A 22,190-nucleotide genomic window follows, 5' to 3' on the forward strand; every position below is an offset into this window, starting at 1 on the left:
GATACCCAACTTGATCGCGCATATGGCTCTTTTCCCCCTTGGTTGAATCCTTGAATCATCACACGACTTTCTAAGAGTTCGTTCATGGGAATGTCGGTTCTTTCATAGTGCGAACTGGCAAGATGTTCACTGAGTATCCTCCGTCAACCAAAACTCGATTTACTCTTTCATCGTGCATATAGCCAACCATGTATAATGGGAGGTTCTAAATAGTGTCACCCAGTGGAAGATCGTCATTCGTAAACCTAAGTTTTTCCTCACAAGCATTAACTTCTTGAGGAGTGGATTCGATGAGCTTTTTCCGAAGATGGTGCCAATGGTAGGTCATCACTCTTTTTTCCCTTTTGTCAGCATGGCAACAAGAGGCAACAATACCCCCATGGGAAATCTTCGTGCGGAACCAACTTGGTAAAAAATCTTCCAAGGTCACTAGATGTCGTGGCTTTTAAGGGTGGTCTACCTTCACCTTTGCTTTCTCCAAATCCTTAACGGGATTCCGTTTCCGAGTTCCTTTTACCATCATTTTTCTTGTTGTTTGTTCTATGGATTCATTAAGTGGTCTCTTTTTATGGCGTCTACGAGGAGTCACCAACGTCCAACCTTCATCATCATCAGGTTGATCAACTTTAATTTTGTTGTTCTCCAGTAATTCTTCATCTTTACATTTTCAAAACTACATATTTCATTTGGATTGAATGAGCCAAGGTGATAGAGACTTGGTTTGCTCTTGCTTTCTCATTTTCTAGCACGATCTTCTTTTCATGATCCAAGTCCACAACTTTGTCCTTGAACACAAAGCACTTCTCTAGAGGGTGGCTCACAAGTCAATGGTATTTGCAGTAATTTGGGTCATTTGTTTTACCAGCTTCATCTGGCCGCTTCATCTCGGGAAGGTCAATAAGCTTTAACTCTAGAAGCTCTTCAAAAATTGCAGGCACATCAGAATCCAAAAATGGGTACTCCTTCTCTTGCATTTCTTTTAGAATAAACTTTCCACTTGGCTTATCTTGAAAAGAAGTGGATTTCGTACTCTACTTCTTGCTCGCCTTCGTTGTGAACTTCACAAGTGATGTGTTGGCACTCATAGCTTCTTTGTTTTCAGACCTTGGTACAAACCTGCTCCATTTCCTGACTTCTTTCTTGTCCTTCCCTTTGCAAAGCTCATAGATAGGTAGCCTTTCGTTTCCAGAGGAGGCCATGCTTAACTCCATGTCGTGGGCACGGGTCGCAAGTTCTTCAAATGTGCTAGGATTGATACCTTGCAATATGTATCGGAGTCCTGAATGCATGCCTTGGATGCACATCTATACGCCAGAAGCTTCACTAAGCCTCTCTTTGTAGTAGAGGCTTGCATTCCTCCAACGATTGATAAAGTCGATAACTGGTTCACCCTTTTGTTGATGAGTATTTGTAAGTTCTATCATACTTACAGTATGTCTCTTGCTATAAAAGAGATTGAGGAACTCTTGCTCTGGTTGATCCTATCTATTAATAGATCCAGCCTCGAGGTCTGTGTACCAGTCAAAAGCATTTCTTTTTAGCCAGCGGACAAACTGCTTAACGAGGTAATCTCCATAAGTTCCAACATTGTTGCACGTCTCAATGAAGTGCGCCACATGTTGCTTTGGATTACTTTTACCATCAAAATATTGAAACTTTGGAGGTTGATAACCAGCAAGCATCTTTAACATATCGTGTCACGACCCAAGTTGGCCCTCCGTGAACTGTCATGATGGCACCAAGTCTTTACGACTAGGTAAGCCTAACAATTGCGGAAAAAAGGAAAAACAACAGATAAAACAAGTAAAAACTGCAGAATTAACATAGTAAAGGTTTAAAGATGCCGCTCGGCATATACAATAAAATCTCTCAAATTGAACAACTTCCCAAAACTCGGAATCTCATGAAATCACAAGCTATGGATACTACATTGTGCTCTAACTCCAGAATGTCTAAATCAAGATAAATACATAAGGGATGTAACTACAAAGAGAATAAAAAGGGACTCATCGGCCTGCGGACGCGGCAGATATACCTCGAAATATCTGAAAGATTGCCTCGCCTCAAGGATAGTAGGGCTAAGCTGAAGAACCTGGATCTGCACATGAAAAACATGCACATAAAGGGCATGAGTACACCACAGCGGTACTCAGTAAGTGCCAAGCCTAACCTCGGTCGAGTAGTGACGAGGAAAGTCAGGGCCCTACTTATTATAACTGAAAATGAGGTAAAGCAGTATAGAATACGACAATATAATTAAATGCTAACAGTATAAAGTAACACATGATAATAAGAATAACAACAACTGTAACAGAGACAAAATAATCATAGAAGGAATACAGCTCGACACAGAGATAACAACTAGGGATCTCCCAGGATACCGTCCTGTAGTCCCCAAACGTAAATACTCGGGGATCTCTCAGTATCCCAAGGATCTCTTAGTATCCTCAATATGTGTGCTGGGGATCTCTCGGTATCCCAAGAATCTCTTAGTATCCTCAGTATATGTGCTGGGGATCTCTCGGTATCCTGAGGATCTCTTAGTATCCTCAATATATGTGTTGGGGATCTCTCGGTATCCCGAGGATCTCTTAGTATACTCAATATATGTGCTAGGGATCTCTTGGTATCCCGTACTGCAGTCTAAATCAATATATGTGCAGGGGATCTACCAGAATACAAATCCGTAGTCCCAAAGTAAACATGCAGGGGGATCTCCCGGGATATAGTCCCATAGTCCCAAAGTAAAAACGCAGCAGCAACACGAAGAATTCCAATTAAATCCAAATTTCTTACGAGGTAAATGGGTATTTCTAACCTAGCATGCTACACATAATCCAAATAAGGCAGTTTGAACAAGTAAAACAATTAAGTCAATAAGACATGCTTCCCTAAGCTAACAGCAGGCTTAAATTGCAAGTAGTATAAAAAGAAAGGAAACACAGTTAAAGTTACTTAATGAAAACAAGATTTTCAACAATTAGCACAAGTACGCACTCTTCACCACACGTACAAGACATTTCAAATATCAACAATACCAAATCCTAAGGGGAGTTCCCCCGCACAAGGTTAGGCAAGCCACTTACCTCGAACCTGCTCAAAAATCAACTCAAAACCATGCTCTTGCCACGAGTACTCGACTCTAAATAGCCCAAATTTATTCAAATCAATTGCATAATGTAAATATAACTTCAAGTAACTGATTCCACAAATTAATTCTAAGCTAATATGCTAAATTAGGAAAAATGACCAAAATGCCTCAAGGCCCATGTCTCGGAATCGGGTAAAAGTTATGGATTATGAACCCTCATTCACTCACGAGTCTAACCATACCAAAATTATCCAAATCCGATGTCAAATCCCCAATCAAAACTCGAAAATTAGGTCTAAGAACTTTTCTAAATTCTTCCCCAATTTCTCACCCCAAATCCGAAATTTGATGATGAATTCATGATTAGATTAATGGGTTATAAGTAAAAAGGAGTTAGGAACCATTAACCAATCGATATCTCTGAAAATCCCTCAAAATCTCGCTCAAATTTGAGCTCCCAAGCTCTAGTTTTGATAAAAATGGCTAAACCCTCGACTTTGAAATTTTATATTCTGCCCAGATAAATCCTTCTTCGCAAACGCGGAAGGACTCGTGCGTTCGCGAAGCACAACTTCGCTTGGTCCAGTTTTCCTTCATTGCGAATGCGATGTCCCTATCGCGAACGCGATGATCATCTTCCCCCTCCTACGTGAATGCGGGACCATCTTCGCGAACACGTAGGTATAAGACCTCACAACTTTGCGAACGCGGGACCACCTTCGCGAACGTGAAGCGTTAAACATCCACCAGCCCCAGCTCCTCTTCGCGAACGAGAGACCCCACTCGCAAACGCGAAGAAGGAAACTAGAACTGGAGACCTGCTGCAATTTTCTGTAATTCTCTAAGTCCAAAAATGACCTATTGAGCATCCGAAACACACTTGAGGCCCCCGAGACCACAACAAAATATGCCAACCAATCCTAAAACATCATTCAAACTTTTTCCAAACTTCGGAACGCTCAAAACAACATCAAAACACCAATTTAACATCGAATTCAAGTCTAAGAACTCCAAAAACCCTCAAATTATGCTTTTGATCAAAAAGTCTATCAAACCTCATCCGAATGACCTGAAATTTTGCAAGCACGTCACATTCAACACTACGGAGCTACTCAAACTTTCGTAATTCCATTCCGACCCCGATATCAAAATCTCACTATTGAACCGGAAACTTCAAAAATTCAACTTTCAGCATTTCAAACCTAAATAAGCTACGGACCTCCAAAATACAATCTGAACATGCCCCTAAGCCCGAAATCACCCAAAAAAGCTACAGGAGTCGATGGAATTCCATTCCAAGGATGCCTTCATACTGCTCTGACTACGGTCCAAAACACTCTGAAACTCAAAACCAAACATTCTGGCAAATCAAATAGCAGAAACAAACACGGAGAAAGCAGCTAATAAAGGATCGGGGTGTTAATTCTTAAAATGACTGGTCGGGTCGTTACATATCGACCCTTGCAGTGTATGGCTTTTCATATGTAAGGGAGAACTTGGACGCAACTTCATACTTGTTCTTAATGGTTCCTTCAATGAATCCCTTCAGTGGATCGATTGAAATCATCCCTTCAGATGAGACAGGTATAGCCTTGGCGGATGCTACTTGTCTTGGGGAAGAATCACTCTCTGGAATTTCTGGGAGTTAGAAAAGTGGGGATTTTAACCTATTATTTGCTCTCTTTGACTTGCGTTTTGGGCTTAAAATGCATAAAGGTATTCCCGAAAACTAATGTAATATGCTCGCTTGAAGGAATTGATCAAAATGATCAAAAGGAGGCATAATCAACTCATAAAGGAGTCAAATCTGGAACAAAAACCAAGACTGGGCCAGGAGTTAACCGCATACCGTACAAATATTGTGCAGTCGCGAAGTCACAATGCGGTCGCGATCACAAATACGCGGTCCGCGAAGTGAAGAATCAGAGAGTGCATTTTAAGGCTAAATGTTGAGCGGTGTCTGCACCAGGATTGTACAGCCGCAAAAGTCTCACCGCGGCCATGGTTGAAATTATGCGGACCGCGGTGGATGAGATTCAGAGAGTTCACAATTCAACCAACAATAACGAGTGCGGTCTGTGGTAGAATTATGCAGCCGTGATGGAAATTGTACATCCCGCGAGACAAACCTCAGCTCAAATCCAGAAGTCAAAACGCAGATCGAGGTCAGTTTATGCGTCTATGAAAGCAAGAATGCGCCCGCGATAAGAATTACGCGGCCGCAAAACCTCCGCAGGGGTATTTTTATCCAAAAATTTCAACTTAGTATCAATAGATCTTTTTGACATATTTAGGCAAAGTTTTGTTTTAGCTGAGCACGTGAGACGACTGGATATTCCATTTTTGGCAATTTTGTATTAGATTCATCTTTTAACATTAGCTTTTCATCTTTTAATCTAAAATTATGGATTTTATTTTTATTTCATCTTTGATTTCTGTTATTTTCATTTGGGTTAGTAGTATTTCGTCTAGTTCTTGCTAGAACTATTGAATTAATGGTTGCAAAAACTGATTTATGCCTTCATGACTTAGTCTCTACATAAGAAAGAGAGACTACGTCTAGGAAAACCAAGCTAACAAGGAATTGGGGTGAACTCAAGAAATTGATAGCCTCAATTAAAGGATTAAACCTAGAGATAGTAATACCAGACTTGAGCTAAAATCACTTGAATTGCATGAATACCCATTTGAACTTGAGAAAGCAAAATTGGGCAAAATTATTCAAACTACCGAGAGGTATAGAGTGAGTACCCTGGTGTGATAGATATATTACGATCCCAATTAATCACATGATTGCCCTATATTCTTGCCACCCGTTAGATATCCAACTAGGTAGAAGTCACTACCCTAGTCCCTTTTAATCCTTGAAAATCAACAACAAAAACATTGTACTTAGTTTTAAATAGTGCATGCTATAGAATACAAGTAGAAGTAGAAAACAAAACCAACCATTTGTGGAAGTGTAATTAAGAGCAAAACCCGCATCTAGACTTGGATATAAACCTAATTCCAAACAAATTAACTCCCTGCGGATTCGATCCCGACCTAGTTGGGTAAAACTGCATCGACCATCCTCACTACTCAATAGTAGTGCAGGCTTGGACCCGATCAATTTTTGGCGCCGTTGTCGGGGAGTTAGACGGTTTTACATATATATCTGAGTATTTGTGTGTTTTCTTTTTCTTTCCTTCCTTTTTTCTAATGTGTGTGTGAATTGCTTTCAAATAACCAATGTCATGCTTACACTCTTGGAACATAGGGTTTCTTTACTAGAGCTCCACACCAAAATGCCTACAAGCATATCAAAGTTTTTGTTGATACGTGCTTGGGGAGCAAGCAAACTAACGTTTCTGAGGACGCATTGCGGTTAAGGCTTTTCCCATTTTCTCTAAGGGGGAAGGCTCTAGATTGGCTAGAAAGGTTACCCAACCATTCCATCACCACTTGGGATGAGTTGGCCGAGAAGTTCATCGCAAATTTCTTTTCTCCGGGACATATGACAACGCTAAGAGATAAGATCCTTGCTTTTAAACAAGAGCCAAATGAACCGCTTCATGAGATTTGGGAAAGGTATCGGACGATGGTTAAAGAATGTCCGAATAATGATATGACCGAAGCCATGATCCAACAAACATTCTACCGTGGCATCAATACAACAAACCAATATGTGGTTAAACAACTCGCTGGGGGAAACTTCATGAACACGCCATATGCCGAAGCGTGTGAAATACTTGATGAGATGGAGGATACCTCTTCGGCGTGGCAAAGTCGATCTAATGTGCCACAAGGTGATCCTAATGTTATTACCCTACACAAGAAGCTCCATGACCACGGCCAAGCAATAGCCGAGTTGACTACTACCATGAACCAATTGGCCAAAGCTCAGTTGCAACAAGTTCAAGGGCCAAAACAAGTGAATTCCATGGAAGGATTGAATATGATGATCAATAAGAGAAGGCAATGAGGTCAACAAGTTCAAAACAATCTGGACCAGTTTGGGCAAAGTGGTAGCGGGTACAATCAAGATAATTCATATGATGATCAAAGTGAAGAGGTTCAATATGTGAACAACTATCACGGTCAATGGGGCAATGCTCCAAATCAACAACAGTGGAGGTGACAAAGAAATTGGGGAAATCAAGATCAACAAGGAAATTAGAATAGTGGCAACAACAACAACCAAAGAAATTAGGGGGAACAAAAACAATCAATATTGGGCAACCAAGGAAACCAAGGCAATTGGGGTGGCAACAATAATAGTAATTGGGGAGGCAATACCAATCAAGGGGGTTGGAACAATAATAATCAATGGAATTGGGGGCCGGGCTTTCAAAGGCCTCCAATGTATCAACATCCAAACAACCCTCCTTCATATCCATCACAAGGTCCTAGCTCTTCAAACAATGAGATGGGACGGATTAAGACAATGTTTGAGCAAATGATGAAGAAAAATGTTAACTCTGATGCCCAATTGTGATGTAAAAGATGAATCTATGCTAAATATTAATTTTGGCCAAGATCATATTTTAGAGCTCAAGTCTAAACATATAGATTTATTTTAAAGAAGTGCAAGAAGTGCAAGAAGCTCAAGATTGATTTCAAGAAGCCAAGATTCTTTCCTTCTTGAAAATAAGATGTAAACTACGAATCTATGTTAAATTTTATTAATTTTGGCCAAGATAATGTTTTAGAGCTCAAGTCTAAATATATAGACTTATTTTCATCAAGCGCAAGAAGTCCAAGAAGCTCACGATTGATTTCAAGAAGCCAAGATTCTTTCTTTCTTAAAATAGAATTTATTTTATTCCTGTTAGAATTAGGGTTTTCCTTTTAGTAGGATTCTAGTTTCTTTTCCTTGTAGAATAGGGATTTTACTTTTCTTGTCTTTACTTATTTTATTTCCTTATTGTAATAGGAATTTTAGTCATCAAATAAGATACTTTAGGCCTATATAAAGGGTTCTCTTGCGTTGTAGCGGGGGAATTCACGTTTTTTAGTTTTACCCTAATTTGCAATAGAGTGTTTTTCTCTATTTTATATTCTTTATCCTTGTTTTTGGTTCCAAACAAGGTGGTGATAGTCTTTATCTTGTTTTTAATTGTGTGTGGTGTTTCTTTATCATGTTAATTGATTCCAAGTGGTGACATTAGGAATCTTATAATTCTTAATTATTCAAGAACACGTGTCTTGATCTTTTTTGTTATCATAGGATCATAAATTTGCTTGAATCGGTAAATTATCAATATTTACTTGTTTTGAACGAGTAAATAGTCTTTCTTGTAGTTCAGATCGTCATCTTTCACCTCTTTTTGAATCATCAGATTCTGAGTCCTAAAACTTGAGATACATTATTTCTTGAAATCGACCACAAACCACGTTTTCGTTTCAAGATCTTGATCCTGATTGGTTGGTTCTTTGTTAACTCGAAGAATCACATCAAATTGGCCTCCCACAATACTTCTATCCGCAACTTGGTAGTCCAACTTGGCCAAATTTCTCAAGCTTTGAATACTCTCCCTAAGGGGCACTACCAAGTGATATGGTAGTAAACCCAAAGGGCGGGAACAATACGGGCCATGCTATGACGGTGACTATAAGAAGTGGTAGAGGTAGAGTTGCTAGTACCTCTAATCCAAGAAAGATTGTGAGTATGATGTGTTAGTGCAAGATGATGATGAGGAAAACAATGATGTGCAAGTGAATGATGAGAACGTGAATGATGAAGTGAGGATAGACATTGATGACAATGTGGAGGAGACACAAAATGATGTGAACCTGTCTAGGGAACATGTGATAAACATACCAAAAATAGTAGTGCCCAAAGCCAAGGATCCTTTGACAAGGCCTCCTCCACTATATCCTCAAAGACTCGCAAAACAAAACAATAAGAACCAGTTCAAGAAATTTATTGATATGATAAAACGTTTGTCCATAAATGTCTCTTTAGTTGAAGCTCTAGAACAAATGCCATATGCCAAGTTCATGAAGGACTTGGTAACAAAGAAGAGATCAATGAACTGTGAAACAATCAAAATGAAACATCAAGTGAGTGCTATTGTGAACTCCATGGCTCCAAAGTTAGAAGACACCGGTGCCTTTACAATTCCATGCACCATTGGTAGTGCCAATTTCGCCAAAGCTATGTGTGATTTGGGGGCAAGCATTAACTTGATGCCATATTCTGTATTCAAGACATTGGGGATTGGGCAGCCAAGGACCACATCCATAAGGTTGCAAATGGCGGATAGGACAATGAAGAGGCCATTGGGGATAATTGATGATGTGCTAGTTCGGATCAACAAGTTCATACTTCCTGCAGATTTTGTGATACTTGACTGTGAGGTTGACTACGAGGTGCCAATCATATTGGGGAGAACTTTTGTAGCTACAGGGAAGGCCTTAGTTGATGTGGAAGCAGGGGAGCTCACCTTCAAGGTGGGCGATGAAAAAGTTGTGTTCCATGTTTGCAAGTCAATGAGGCAGCCTAATAGCAACGAAGTATGTTCATTTGTGGATCTTGTAACCGAAGTGATTGTTGAAGACACAAGTGATGTGATTAATGAGGAAGACCCATTAGAAGTTGTGTTGTTGAATCATGATGTGGATAAGAAGGAAGGCTTGGTCGAATATGTCAATTCTTTGCAAGGAATGGGTTCATATACATATGAGCCCTCAATCGATGAGCCTCCCATATTGGAGTTGAAGCCCTTGCCTTCACACCTCAGGTATGAGTTCTTAGGCCCTTGTTCCACTTTACCTGTTATTCTTTCCTCGTACTTAACTAACGTGCAGATAGATACCGCCCTTGCGGTGCTCCAAAGGTGGAAGAGAGCAATATGGTTGACATAGCAGATATTCGGGGTATAAGCCCCGCCTTTTGCATGCACAAAATCATATTGGAGGAAGATGCCAAACCCTCAGTGGAACATCAAAAAAAGGTTGAATGAGGCCATGCAAGAGGTTGTCAAGAAAGAGGTTATCAAGTGGTTGGATGTTGGGGTTGTCTACCACATTTTTGATAGTTCATGGACTTCACCGGTATAATGTGTCCCAAAAAAGGGGGGCATGAATATGATTACAAATGAACAATGAGTTAATCCCCATAATAACTATCACCGAATGGAGGGTATGCATGGATTATAGGAAGCTCAACAAAGTGACTCGGAAAGACCACTTTCTGCTTCCATTCCTTGATTAAATGTTGGATAGGTTAGATGGACATGCTTATTATTGCTTCATGGATGGGTACTCTAGGTATAACCAGAGGGAAGACCACATTCACTTGTCTGTATGGCACATTTGCATTCTCGAGGATGTCGTTTGGTCTATGTAATATACTAGCTACTTTTTAGCGGTGTATGATGGAAATATTCACGGATATGGTGGAGGACATCCTTGAGGCTTTCATGGATTATTTCTCTATTGTAGGGGATTCTTTTGATGAGTGTTTGGGTAATCTTGATAAAGTCTTGGCACGTTGTAAAGAGACCAACTTGGTGCTTAATTGGGAGAAGTGTCACTTTATGGTTGAGGAAGGCATTGTCCTCGGCCATAAGATCTCCAAGAATGGGATTGAAGTGGATAAAGAAAAAATTGAAGTGATATCAGAACTCCCTCCTCCTACTTCCATCAAAGGAGTGAGGAGCTTTCTAGGGCATGCGAGGTTTTACCGTCGGTTCATCAAGGATTTCTCAAAGGTGGTGAACCCCTTGTGCAAGTTGTTGGATAAAGATGCAAAATTTGTGTTCAATGATGATTGTATGAAGGATCTTGAGCTACTCAAGTATAGCTTGACTACCACTCCCATCATTACCACACCAAATTGGAGCTTACCATTGGAGCTCATGTGTGATGTTAGTGATGTGGCGGTAGGAGTAGTATTGGGGAAAAGAATAAACAAGATATTCCATCTGGTCTTCGATGCTATTAAGACCATGAATGACGCCCAAGTCAACTATACGGTGACCGAGAAAGAACTCTTAGCCATTGTCTTTGCTATAGAAAAGTTCTGCCCATACCTCATGGGTACCAAAGTGATTGTTCACACCGATCCACGGCGCTTCGGTATTTGATGAGTAAGAAAGACTCAAAGGCTAGATTGATGAGGTGGGTACTTCTTCTACAAGAGTATGATCTTGAAATCATAGACCGCAAAGGAAGCAAGAATCAAGTAACGGACCACTTGTCCCTTTTGGAAGAGGAGGGGAGGCCCCATGATGGCCTTAAGATCAATGATTCGTTTCCGGATGAACAACTCCTTTTCATGTCTTTGATCGGGTTGCCTTGGTTTGCCGATATGGCTAACTATCTTGTGAGTGGAACTGTCTCGAATGAGTTCTCTTCAAACCAAAGGAAGAAGCTCAAATAGGACTACTTGGATTATTATTGGGACGAGCCATATCTTTTCAAAATTTACATCGATGGTGTTATCCGAAGATGTCTTCTAGAAGAAGAGCTGCTGGGTATTCTTGAAGCTTGTCATTCTTCGCCCTATGGTGGTCACCATGGTGGGACGAGAACTGCTACAAAGGTCCTAAGTTGTGGATTCTATTGGCCTACCTTGTACAAAGATGCTAGCGAGCTTGTTAAGCGGTATGATGATTGCCAAAGAGCCGTTGGGATTTCCAAGAAGAATGAGATGCCTCTCACCACCATCCTTGAGACTGATATTTTTGATGTATGGGGCATCGACTTTATGGGTCCATTTGTGAGTTCGTGTGGGAACACCTATATTCTTGTTGCTGTGGATTAGGTTTTCAAATGGGTTGAAGCTGTGGCTTTGCCTAACAATGAAGCACGGAGTGTGGTGGCTTTCTTGAAGAAAAACATATTCAGAAGGTTCGGCACCCCAAGGGCCATCATTAGTGATGGGGGTTCTCATTTTTCTAACAAAGTCTTTGGCACGTTACTCTCCAAGTATGGTGTCACTCACAAGGTGTCAACTCCCTATCACCCCTAAGCAAGTGGACAGGTTGAGGTCTCCAACAGGGAGATCAAGAGTATTCTATCTAAGACTGTCAATGCAAACCGGACTAATTGGTCAAGGAAACATGACGATGCTTTATGGGCCTATAAAACAGCTTACAAGACTCCAATTGGTATATCTCCGTATCGGTCGGTATTTGGGAAAGCATGTCACCTCCTGGTGGAATTAGAGCATAAGGCCATGTGGGCGTTGAAGAAGTTGAACGTAGAGTGGGATGTAGCTGCCAATCTTCGGGTGGAGCAATTGAATGAACTTGATGAGTCCCGGTTCCATGCTTACTCCAATTCGTCATTGTATAAGGACAAGATGAATTACCTACATGATAAGTATATCCAGAACAAAGATTTCAAATAAGGTGACCTTGTTCTCTTATTCAACTCTCGGTTGCGGATGTTTCCGAGAAAGCTAAATTCAAAATGGAGCAGTCCCTTTGAAGTGGTGCATGTAACTCCTTTTGGTGCTCTAGAATTGAAAAACAAGAATGGTGAGATCTTTAGAGTCAATGGGCACCGAGTGAAGCACTACCTTGATAAGGTTGATGATGGCCATGTTGTGGCATTGGTTCATTTCAAGTGAATGATGGTAACATGCATCGTGCAGCGACGTTAAATCAGGTACTTTTTGGGAGGCAACCCATGTATTTTTCTTTCTTTTGATTTTCTTCTTAGATTAGGCATTATTTTGGACTAACTGGTTGTGAAGTATATGTAGAAACTGGTTGTGCAGTGCAAGAAATTGGCAAGGAAAAATTTGGCTAAGTGGTGAAATTTCGCGGATTGTGCTCAAAATACGCAGACCGCACTAGCACTTTGCGGCCGCACAACTTTGACGTGGACCACGCAGCAGATTGATGGAAAATGCCAACTCGCTGAAATTGGCTTGTCAAAAGTCCCTTCATTTTCTGCGGCTGCGGTCAATATTTTGCGGACCGCGGCATTGTGTTTGAAGCAGCTCTACAAAAAGGTAACGAGTGCGGACCGCGATAAAATTTCGCGGCCGCACTCAAGTGAGTCAGTGGGTCCCCTGGGCCTAAGTATAAATAGGAGTTCTTACCTCATTTTACACTTTACGAACTATAACTATTCAGACTCACCTAAAATCAACTGTGCATCCTTCTTGCTCTCATTCTCATCTCACCCACTTCAAGTATAGATTTCCCACATTATGCAACTGGTATGTTCCATTCAATAGTTTCATTTTATATTTTTTTTTTCTTTTCTTTTCTCTTTATTTTAATTTTCCTTTTTAGTTAGGATTGAATACGTGTCCTAATGACAAATTAAGGATTCATTGTTGTTTAAGTACATATAGGTAGAGTTTGTATGCCTAGTAGGGGCTGGGGTTAGTCACTTTGAAAGTTTAATTGCTGTAATTTGTGATTAGTGAAAACCCTAGTTATTGGTATTCTTCAGTGCCGATTTCAATTGATTTTTCGTGGCTGCGGTCACTTTTCTGCGATCCGTGGTAGGGTATGCGGCTGCGTCCAAAACTTTGCGGTCCACGATACCCTAACTTCAAAGCACTGAGGATTGTTCAGCGTTTGCAGCCGCTATCACTTTTTTGCGGTCCGTGGTTGGACCTTCACGGCTGCATCCAAGTTTTCGCGGTCCGCACTTTTAAACTTCAGAGAGCTTATAATTTGCCTCCACAGTCGTGTTTACTTTTACGCGAGCCACGATGGGTCATTCACGACCGCGTTCCATTTTTTGTGGTCCGCATTTGATCAAGTACAGAGAGCCAGTAGTATGAGCCTGACCTCTTCACAGCCGCGTTCACTTTTACGTTGTCTGCGGTTGGCATTTCGCGGACGCACTCACTTTTACGCTGTCTGTGGTACCCTGTTCTGAGAAATAGTGTTACATTTTATCTATACTATTTTAACACATGCTTGAAGCTCTTTTTCTGATTATATTTCACTGATTGTATATCGCTAACAATAGTCCGTTCTAGAGGTAGAGGTGATACATCTAAAGGGAGGCCAGAACCCTCCTGGGGCAGGTGTAAAGGCAAGACTAAGTTACCCCTAGTAGTGCAAAAATCTATTGGCAAGTTAAGAGCCTCCATCAAAGATGCGGATAGAGTCGCAGACCATTCTGACACAAGTGAATATGTCCCTTCCCGAGAAGTTTCAAAAGGAGACTTTGTGCCAACACATGTCCCCGCATAATTCCAGGGGAGATTCCATCTAGTTGATGAACCTACCTCCTCTTCTGAGTCGTCCGATGGCTTAGAGGAAGGTAGTGAGGCTTCGTCATCATCTTCCCCACCTACTACAACTTCGACCTCACTAGCTGCCCCTATTACTGTTGATGATGATGACAAGGTCCCGGATGACGGGAGAGGGGGTGATACCAATGTGGGAGGGTTGGCCAGGTCTAGAAAGCCCGAGGTGTGGGCTGATAGATTCATGAGCGAGATAGCATATATGAAGTTTCAGGAATGGTGGCCCCAAAGGTCGCTCACCCTTGAGCGACATTTCATAGAGAGAGACCTCCTTCCCCCTAATCCAAATGTCAAGAGGCAGTTTGAGGAGATAATAGGGTGGAAGTTCTTCACCAGCAAAGTTCTGGATGTAAATGAATACCTTGTCAAAGAGTTCTATGCAAACGTTGCCCATATTAAAAAGGCACCGCTGTGACAAAGGTCCGGAATATGAAGAACCGGTTTGATGGCCACACTTTGAATGAATATGCCGGTTTTGAGGATGTGAAAGACGTGCAATACTTGGAGAAGTTGGCCTTAGATGAAGTAGCCCGTCCATGGCTAGTAGAGATATTAGCTCTAGGGACGACACCGGCATGGCTCACATCTGGAGTTTCAATAGCCAGGAACATCCTTAGCTTTGAAGGTAAAGGGTGGTCTACATTTGTATGCAGCCGGCTGGACCCGTGTCAGCATGATAATGTCCTCCCACTCACCCAAGCAATCTTGATAGCTTCCATCATGGTGGGGTATCCTATCAATATAAGGAACCTCATTTACTACCACATCACCAAGGCAGTTCGAAAAGAAGAAAGATCCTACCCCTACCCCTACCCCAACTTCCTCACTATGTATTTTGAGGACCAAGGAGTTGAGAAGAAGCATTATGACACAGAGGCAAAGCCTAAAAAGCCTTTTTCCTGGTATAGCCTCCAAGGACCGAACAACCCTAAAGCAAAGGGCAAAGCTGCTATCTCCACTGGCCAGTCTAAAGAGCCAAGGGTAGTGACCAGTGGGTCAGAGCCTTTCACAGCAGGGGGATCTTCAGCTACCATGCATCTTCCTTCATCTGGGCCATCTGTCATAGTGTCATTATTTGTGCCCTCATCTTCCACTTACCCTCAAACTACACTGCCGGTTTCTCAAACATTATCCAGCATCAACAACTGGATGCAGGCAGCTACATCAAAGCTATCTGTCTTATCTAGTGCAGTAGCAGCACAGTCAGACCCAGCATAGCTTCAAGTACCTCCTTCAGTGGAGGATTCATTGAAGGAACTTCTAGACAACCAGAAGAAGCTCCTGGACAACTAAAAAATGATCCTGAAGACTTTAGATACATAGGGAAAGGCTATCAAGGATCTGGGCAAGCAAATGAAGAAGATGAAGAAGACTCGGGACTCAAAGGAGTTAGTGGAGCTGCTAAGGAAGGAAGTAGAGAGGTTTACTTCTGCTGGAGACATCCCACTGGACCTGCTCATGGAGGAGCAAGTCCCAGCAGCACAGGCAGCAAAGCATGAGGCACCAGCTGCTGGCCAGTTTTAGGAGCCGGTTGCCACTACACATAGTGCTAAGGAGATGATCCAGATGCTCCGCAACCCCGTGGTCCCCCAGTCACAGAATTTGGAGATCCAGTTAGAGGACCCGGAGGGAGCTACTGATCCTATGCTTTCCAAGGACCCCAACTTATGTGCCTGACCCGATGCAGACCATATAGGGATTTCTTTACTCTCTAACCTTTTTCCTGATCTTATTTTGATATTAGCATTGAGGACAATGCTATCTTTTATTTGGTGGGGGTGGTCTATTTTGATTGGTGATGATTTGATGACATTGGTATGTAATAACTATGATACTATTTTTCTTTATCTTTACTTCTGTTTATTTTTACTTTTGGTATGTATATATTCGTTACTTTCACATTTGGTATGTATATATTTTTTTCTTTTGATGTATATATTCATTTTCATTTATGTATATATACGTTTTACTTCAAGTTTGTATATATTCAGTTGATTTCCGCATTTTACTTCATAGCTTCTTATTCCCTTTAGTAGTTTTTTTTAGTTGTTAGCTTTTTTATGTTTTATGTGAACAATAAGCCTTTGATTTTCTTAATACCACGGTTCTTTCCAAAGGTAGATGTTGTGTGAATCGGGTGGCTCTTCCCGACGATGGATGGCGTGACAACCTTCTTAAGGGATTGATGTCGTTTTTTTATGTTTTGGTGTAAATAGTAGTAATGAATAAAAGTGTCTCGAACATGCTTCATTTGGGCCTACCGCATTTACCTTCGACTTTATGTTTGCAAACAAGTTGATTGGCAAAGAATAGTTCTAGTTGTGACCTTTAGACTCTTGTGTTGACTAAATAATCATCGAGTGGCTTCTTGGAGCCATTTATGATGCTTAATCTTAGCTAGGGTTGTTGTGGGCTCTCGACTCTGTTCTCTTCAACAATCCAACAGCTTGTGAGGTGAGGTATTGAATTGCAAGTCAAAGTTCGTGCCAATAAGTTTAGAAGTTGCTCTGAATGTTTGTCTAGGCGAAATTCTAAGTGTAGCTCGATTTGAGAAATGATTGTAGGATCTCCTTGATCCAATTTGAATCTTGAAAGCTTCTGTAGCCTACCAATATGATATTCCTAGTCAACCCCTTTGAACCGAATCCCTTTTTATTTCAATAACTACGTTACAAGCCTTTATCCGTTCTGTAATGACCCTCTCTTGGCACCCGATCTTTCCTTGGCATTCTTGTTAGACAAGTAGCAAAAGCATAAGTTTGGGGGAGAGATAAGGAATGCGAAATGCATAAAAGGTACAAAGAACAAAAAGAAATGAAGAAAAGGGAAGGCAAAAAAGAAATTAAAGAAAATATATCAAAAATAAAGTGAATAAGATAGAAAAGTGAAGGGATTCAAAGAAAGCAATGATGAAAGGCATGAAATGATTAGAAAGGGAGAAAAATGATTGTCATGAGCAAGAAAGGGTGACAGTGTGTCTCTGTAGTTCCCTTAAGGAAGAAGAAAATGACTCAAAGAGTCAAGAAAGTATGAGCTGAAATGAGAAAATAGAGTGCTTTTAAGGAAAGATGAAACCATCATATGCCAATAAGTCATACCTTGATTCAAAATCCCTCATTACATTCCTGCAAAAGCCCTATATGATTTTGAGTTGAGTGAGCTTACATTAGTGGTGATTTACATAAAGAGCAAGCTTATAATACTAAGAGGCAGACTTGTGACATTCCCTTGAGAGAAATGAGCATACTCCTCCACAATCCTTGTTTTGAGTGCTACAATCTAAAGTGAGATTTCCTTATGGAAAGTATAGGAGGAAGAGTTTGGGTTCCACAATGACCTACGTAATAGAGCGAGTTTCCTTGGTGAGTTAATTCAACTCTTGATGCTCTTGTGTCGCATTAGAACTATGGTACTCAACAGGTTTTGTGTTGTTGATAATTCATTTGTATTGAGGTAATTGTTAATCCCAATTGAGGCAGGATTGATTCACATTAGGGCAGTTGAAATATCCTTCTGTTTTGTTTTAGTGGAGGTGAGAATTACCTTATTTGCTTGAGGACAAGCAAACTCTTAAGTTTGGGGGGAGTTGATAAGTGGGGATTTTAACCGATTATTTACTCTCTTTTACTTGTGTTTTGGGCTTAAAATGCATAAAGGTATTCCCAAAAACTAATATAATATGCTTGCTTGCAGGAATTGATCAAAATGAGCCAAAGGAGGCATAATCAACTCATAAAGGAGTCAAATCTAGAAGAAAAATCAAGACTGGGCCAGGAGACCTGAACCGCGGAACACACAAATATTGTGTGGCCGCGGAAGCCACAACCCGACCGCGGTCACAAATACGCGGTCCGAGAAGTGAGGAATCAGAGAGTGCATTTTAAGGCTAAATGTTGAGCGAGGTCCGCGCCAGAAATGTGAGGCCGCGAAAGTCTCACCGTGGTCGCGGTAGAAATTATGCGGACCACGGTGAATGAGATTCAGAGAGTTCACAATTCAAGCAACAATAAGGAGTGCGATTTGCAGTAGAATTACGCAGCCGCGGAAATTCACTACGCGGCCGCAATGGAAATTATGCGACCCGAGAGACAAACCTTAGCCCACATCCAGAAGTCAAAAACGCAGACCGCAGTCTATTTTACGCGTTCGCTAAAGTAAGAGTGCGGTCGCGGTAATTACGCGACCGCGAAACCTCCGCGGGGGTATTTTTGTCTGAAAATTTTAGCTTAGTATAAATAGATATTTTTGACATTTTAAGGTTAAGTTTTGTTTTTGCTGAGCACGTGAGACGGTTGGATATTCCGTTTTGGGCAATTTTGTATTAGATTCATCTTTTAACATTAGTTTTTCATCTTTTAATCTAGTATTATGGATTTTATCTTTATTTCACTTTGATTTTTGTTATTTTCATGAGTAGCTAAACACATAGCTAGGGTTGTGACCCAGCCCTAGTGTGGGTATTTGATGGGACTTGAATTTTAGGACTTGAATGTGTATGGATTAGTAGTATTTAGCCTAGTTCTTGCTAGAACTATTGAATTAGTAGTTGCAAACCCTGATATATGCCTTCATGACTTAGTCTCTACTTGAGAAAGAGGGACTAAGTTTAGGAAAACCAGGCTAACAAGGAATTGGGGTGAACTCAAAAAATTTATATCCCCAATTAAAGGGTTAAACCTAGAGATAGTAATACCCAACTTAAGCTAAAATCACTTGAATTGCATGAATACCCATTTGAACTTGAGAAAGCCAAATTGGGTAAAATCCCCCAAACTACCGAAAGGTATAGGGTGAGTACCCTGGTGTGATAGCTATATTGCGATCCCAATTAATCACATGATTGCCCTAGATTCGTGCCACCCGTTAGATATCCACCTAAGTGGAAGTCACTACCCTAGTCCCTTTTAATCTTTGAAAATCAACAACAAAAACATTGTACTTAGTTTCAAATATTGCATGTTATAGAATAGAAGTAGAAAACAAAACAACCCATTTGCGGAAGTGTAATTAAGAGCAAAACCCGCATCTAGACTTGGATATAAACCTAATTCCAAACAAATTAACTCCATATGGATTCGATCCCCACCTAGTTGGGTAAAACTGCGTCGACCACCCTTGCTACTCAATAGTAGTGCAGGCTTGGACCCGATCAGAGCTTGCCAGGTGCGTAGGTAGATTCTTCTTCCATCACGATTCCCAACCTATCTGTTAGCTTGTCGATTCTATCATCTTGATTTTGCGTGCACTTGGTCAAGCCAGCGATTGCTTCCGTCAAGTTTGCCAACTACTCCCCCACAGATGAAGTGTTTGTCACCATGGCGTGCATGATTGTCGTGGACGATGGGGAGTAGCATAGATTTTTGCACTGATTATTCCTTGATTAGCTTACGCTATGTGGTGTAAGTGGGGAAGATCCATCATTTGAAGCATCATCATCCTCCTTCACAGTAGAGTGCTTGGATCCGGAGAGGTTAAACAGAGCAAGAGTTTCCTTGATCTTTGCAACAACATCGCTTCCTCCTTCGGGTACATTTGTGGAACATCTTGCTCCTTTTGAGGATGAAGATTCAAAAATAGGGGGTTGATGCGGACGGCACTTAGGGTGCTTGTTGTCCTAACGAGCTTGCTTTGCTCCTTGTAACTGGCCCAAAGCTCCCAAAAGCAACATTGAGAATGCTTTCTACATCAGCATAGAACTTGGAATTAGCAGCCTTGATGGAAGTTAAACTGAAGTTGATTATTTTTAAGCCATTTCAATGTTCTTGAACTTTGGTAATTGAAAAGTTGAAATGAGAGATAGAGATTGACCCACTAGGCGTGCCAGAATTTGTAGATAATAAATTTGAGTCAAGAAAATAATTGAGACCGAAATACTGAAACAATCTTAGTATTTGATTTCAAATAATATGAGTGTACAATCTCAATGAATCCTCTGATTCTTCTTTCTAATAGTAAATAAATTCAAGGGCCTTTGAGCTTGATCTTGAATATGTAGTTGTTGCCACAAACGATAATCTTGTTCTTGAGTTTGAGCTTGAGTGCTTAAACTTGACCTTGATTTGTTCTTCGTTCTTGAGCTTGAACTTGATTGCTTGAAGTTTGAAACTTGTGGAGGAATTTGCAGCGTTTGATCCACAAGCTCTTTCTTGATTCTTGTTATAATTTCTGGTGTTTTTATCTGAGTTATGAAGACCCTTATTTATAGTTGTGAGAGGGAAGAGTTATGATAAAAACAAACTCTTTTCGAATAATCAGATTGAAGAGTGACAAGGCCGCATTTGATTGGCCAGAACATGTCACTTGCACATGTGGCACGATTTTATTGGCCTTTTAATTTAACTTGGCATGCCTTGTCATTTTGACACGCGGCATGATCCTATTAGCTTTTCTGTTTGACTTGTCGTGCCACATCATTTGACATGTGGCACCAAACTAGGCCCCTAGGAAGATGATATCTTGGGCCTAATGAGGTGTGCTTATCATTTGTAGCCCAACTAAATAGGCTAGCCCAATAATATTGGACATTTATCTAAATCAATTTAATAAGATTTAAATAATTAAGTCAATATATATTAGCCCATAATATTTATTGGGGACAAAATATATTTAATTTGAGATTAAATCCAAATTTCTAATGGATTTAAATTTAATAAAATTTTAATTGCCTACACCTTTATCTGCAAGCAAGATTCATATTCATCAGAAACAAACCAGTAATGACCCAAACATAGGACTGAAAACATGATTGATTTGCAAACGAATGGCTGCTGCTGATTCATTGATTTCTTTATCTACTGTACCCTCATTTTCAGCTTCATTCACAATCTCGTATCGCTGCATATGCACCAAAGAATATGTTACAACACCAATTATCAAACTTAACTCAATTAGCTGATGCAAATTGTAGTTACACAATGATCTGCTTTATTGTGATAGATTAATACTCTTGCACTGGATAACTAGAAATGCAATGAGGAATCAACTTCTTAATATGTCATCTGAAAGATCATAATTACAAAGAATCAAGAGTGCAATAAGGATCAAGCTCACTATATACAATTTGAAATAATCATTATCAAGTGGGAAATAAATCGATAAAATTCTTTGTGATAAACCTGAATCTCTCTGAGCCTGAGGACATCAACACGTTTCCTAATGTTTGGAGGGAGTTTTTCAAGAAAACCAGAATGATTCCTTTCCAGATCATGAAGCTTGTTCTGCATCACATTTAACCAATAAATACATTGACAAAAAATTAGCCAAAATCACTAAATACATATAGTATTAATTAGCAAGTAACATAGCAGGGAAAATGAGCACCTTGATGGCATTCACAAGATCTGCACGATCCTCAGCAGAAAGAACTAAAACAACAACAATAACAGATAAGAAAATCAAGATGTGAATCATATTCATTAAGATAAAAAGATACATACCAGCAGTGGCAGCAGGGAGATCAGAGCCTACATTATCAGCTGTATTGACCTGATGATCCTTTTGATCATTCATAGTTGTTACTACTAAACTCTGAGTAACACCCAAATGCTGAGAAATCTTTGATAATTGGGGTGCAAGAACAATTGGAAAGATTAAAATAAAAGTCAAATTTGAGCTAACATGAAACGAAAAAAGAGAGAAATCTTTTGAGGACAGAAAGAAAGCACACGTTGCTGACGTTTCCGGTGGCAGTGTAATTAGATATGTGATGACTTGTGTTAACTGGTCACCGTTGACTCCTGCCAGCACACTTGGACTGTCAGCTGTTCACACTTCACTTCATGTCAGCAACAATCTACATAAGTATTCTTTAGATAGTGTAAAAGATCAGGTAGAAACGGAGCTTTGGAGCAACGATAAAATTATCTTTGTGTGATCTTTAGGTCACGGGTT

The 22,190-nt window shown here is 40.4% G+C and overlaps 1 protein-coding gene across 1 annotated transcript; it reads right to left on the minus strand.

Moving 5' to 3' along the window:
- Nucleotides 1–1,847: 1,847 nt before the first annotated feature.
- Nucleotides 1,848–21,969, minus strand: LOC104242519 (nucleosome assembly protein 1;4-like). The gene is made up of 5 exons (XM_009797590.2): nucleotides 21,737–21,969; nucleotides 21,621–21,664; nucleotides 21,416–21,517; nucleotides 21,012–21,134; nucleotides 1,848–2,098 (listed from the first exon to the last, which is right to left on the minus strand). The coding sequence occupies exons 1-5, from the start codon at nucleotides 21,807–21,809 to the stop codon at nucleotides 1,958–1,960; spliced, it is 483 nt and encodes a 160-aa protein (XP_009795892.1). The 5' UTR covers nucleotides 21,810–21,969; the 3' UTR covers nucleotides 1,848–1,957.
- Nucleotides 21,970–22,190: the final 221 nt, after the last annotated feature.

Source organism: Nicotiana sylvestris, chromosome 8 (genome assembly GCF_000393655.2).
Source record: "Nicotiana sylvestris chromosome 8, ASM39365v2, whole genome shotgun sequence".
Taxonomy (NCBI): domain Eukaryota; kingdom Viridiplantae; phylum Streptophyta; class Magnoliopsida; order Solanales; family Solanaceae; genus Nicotiana; species Nicotiana sylvestris.

Bases quoted from the DNA above. Each gene is read 5' to 3' on its own strand.
- LOC104242519 (XM_009797590.2), bottom strand. From the start codon at position 21,809: ATGAATGATCAAAAGGATCATCAGGTCAATACAGCTGATAATGTAGGC. The intron at 21,665-21,736 runs GTATGTATCTTT...TTGTTGTTTTAG, and splicing joins TCTCCCTGCTGCCACTGCTG to TTCTTTCTGCTGAGGATCGT. The intron at 21,518-21,620 runs GTGCTCATTTTC...AATGTGATGCAG, and splicing joins ATCTTGTGAATGCCATCAAG to AACAAGCTTCATGATCTGGA.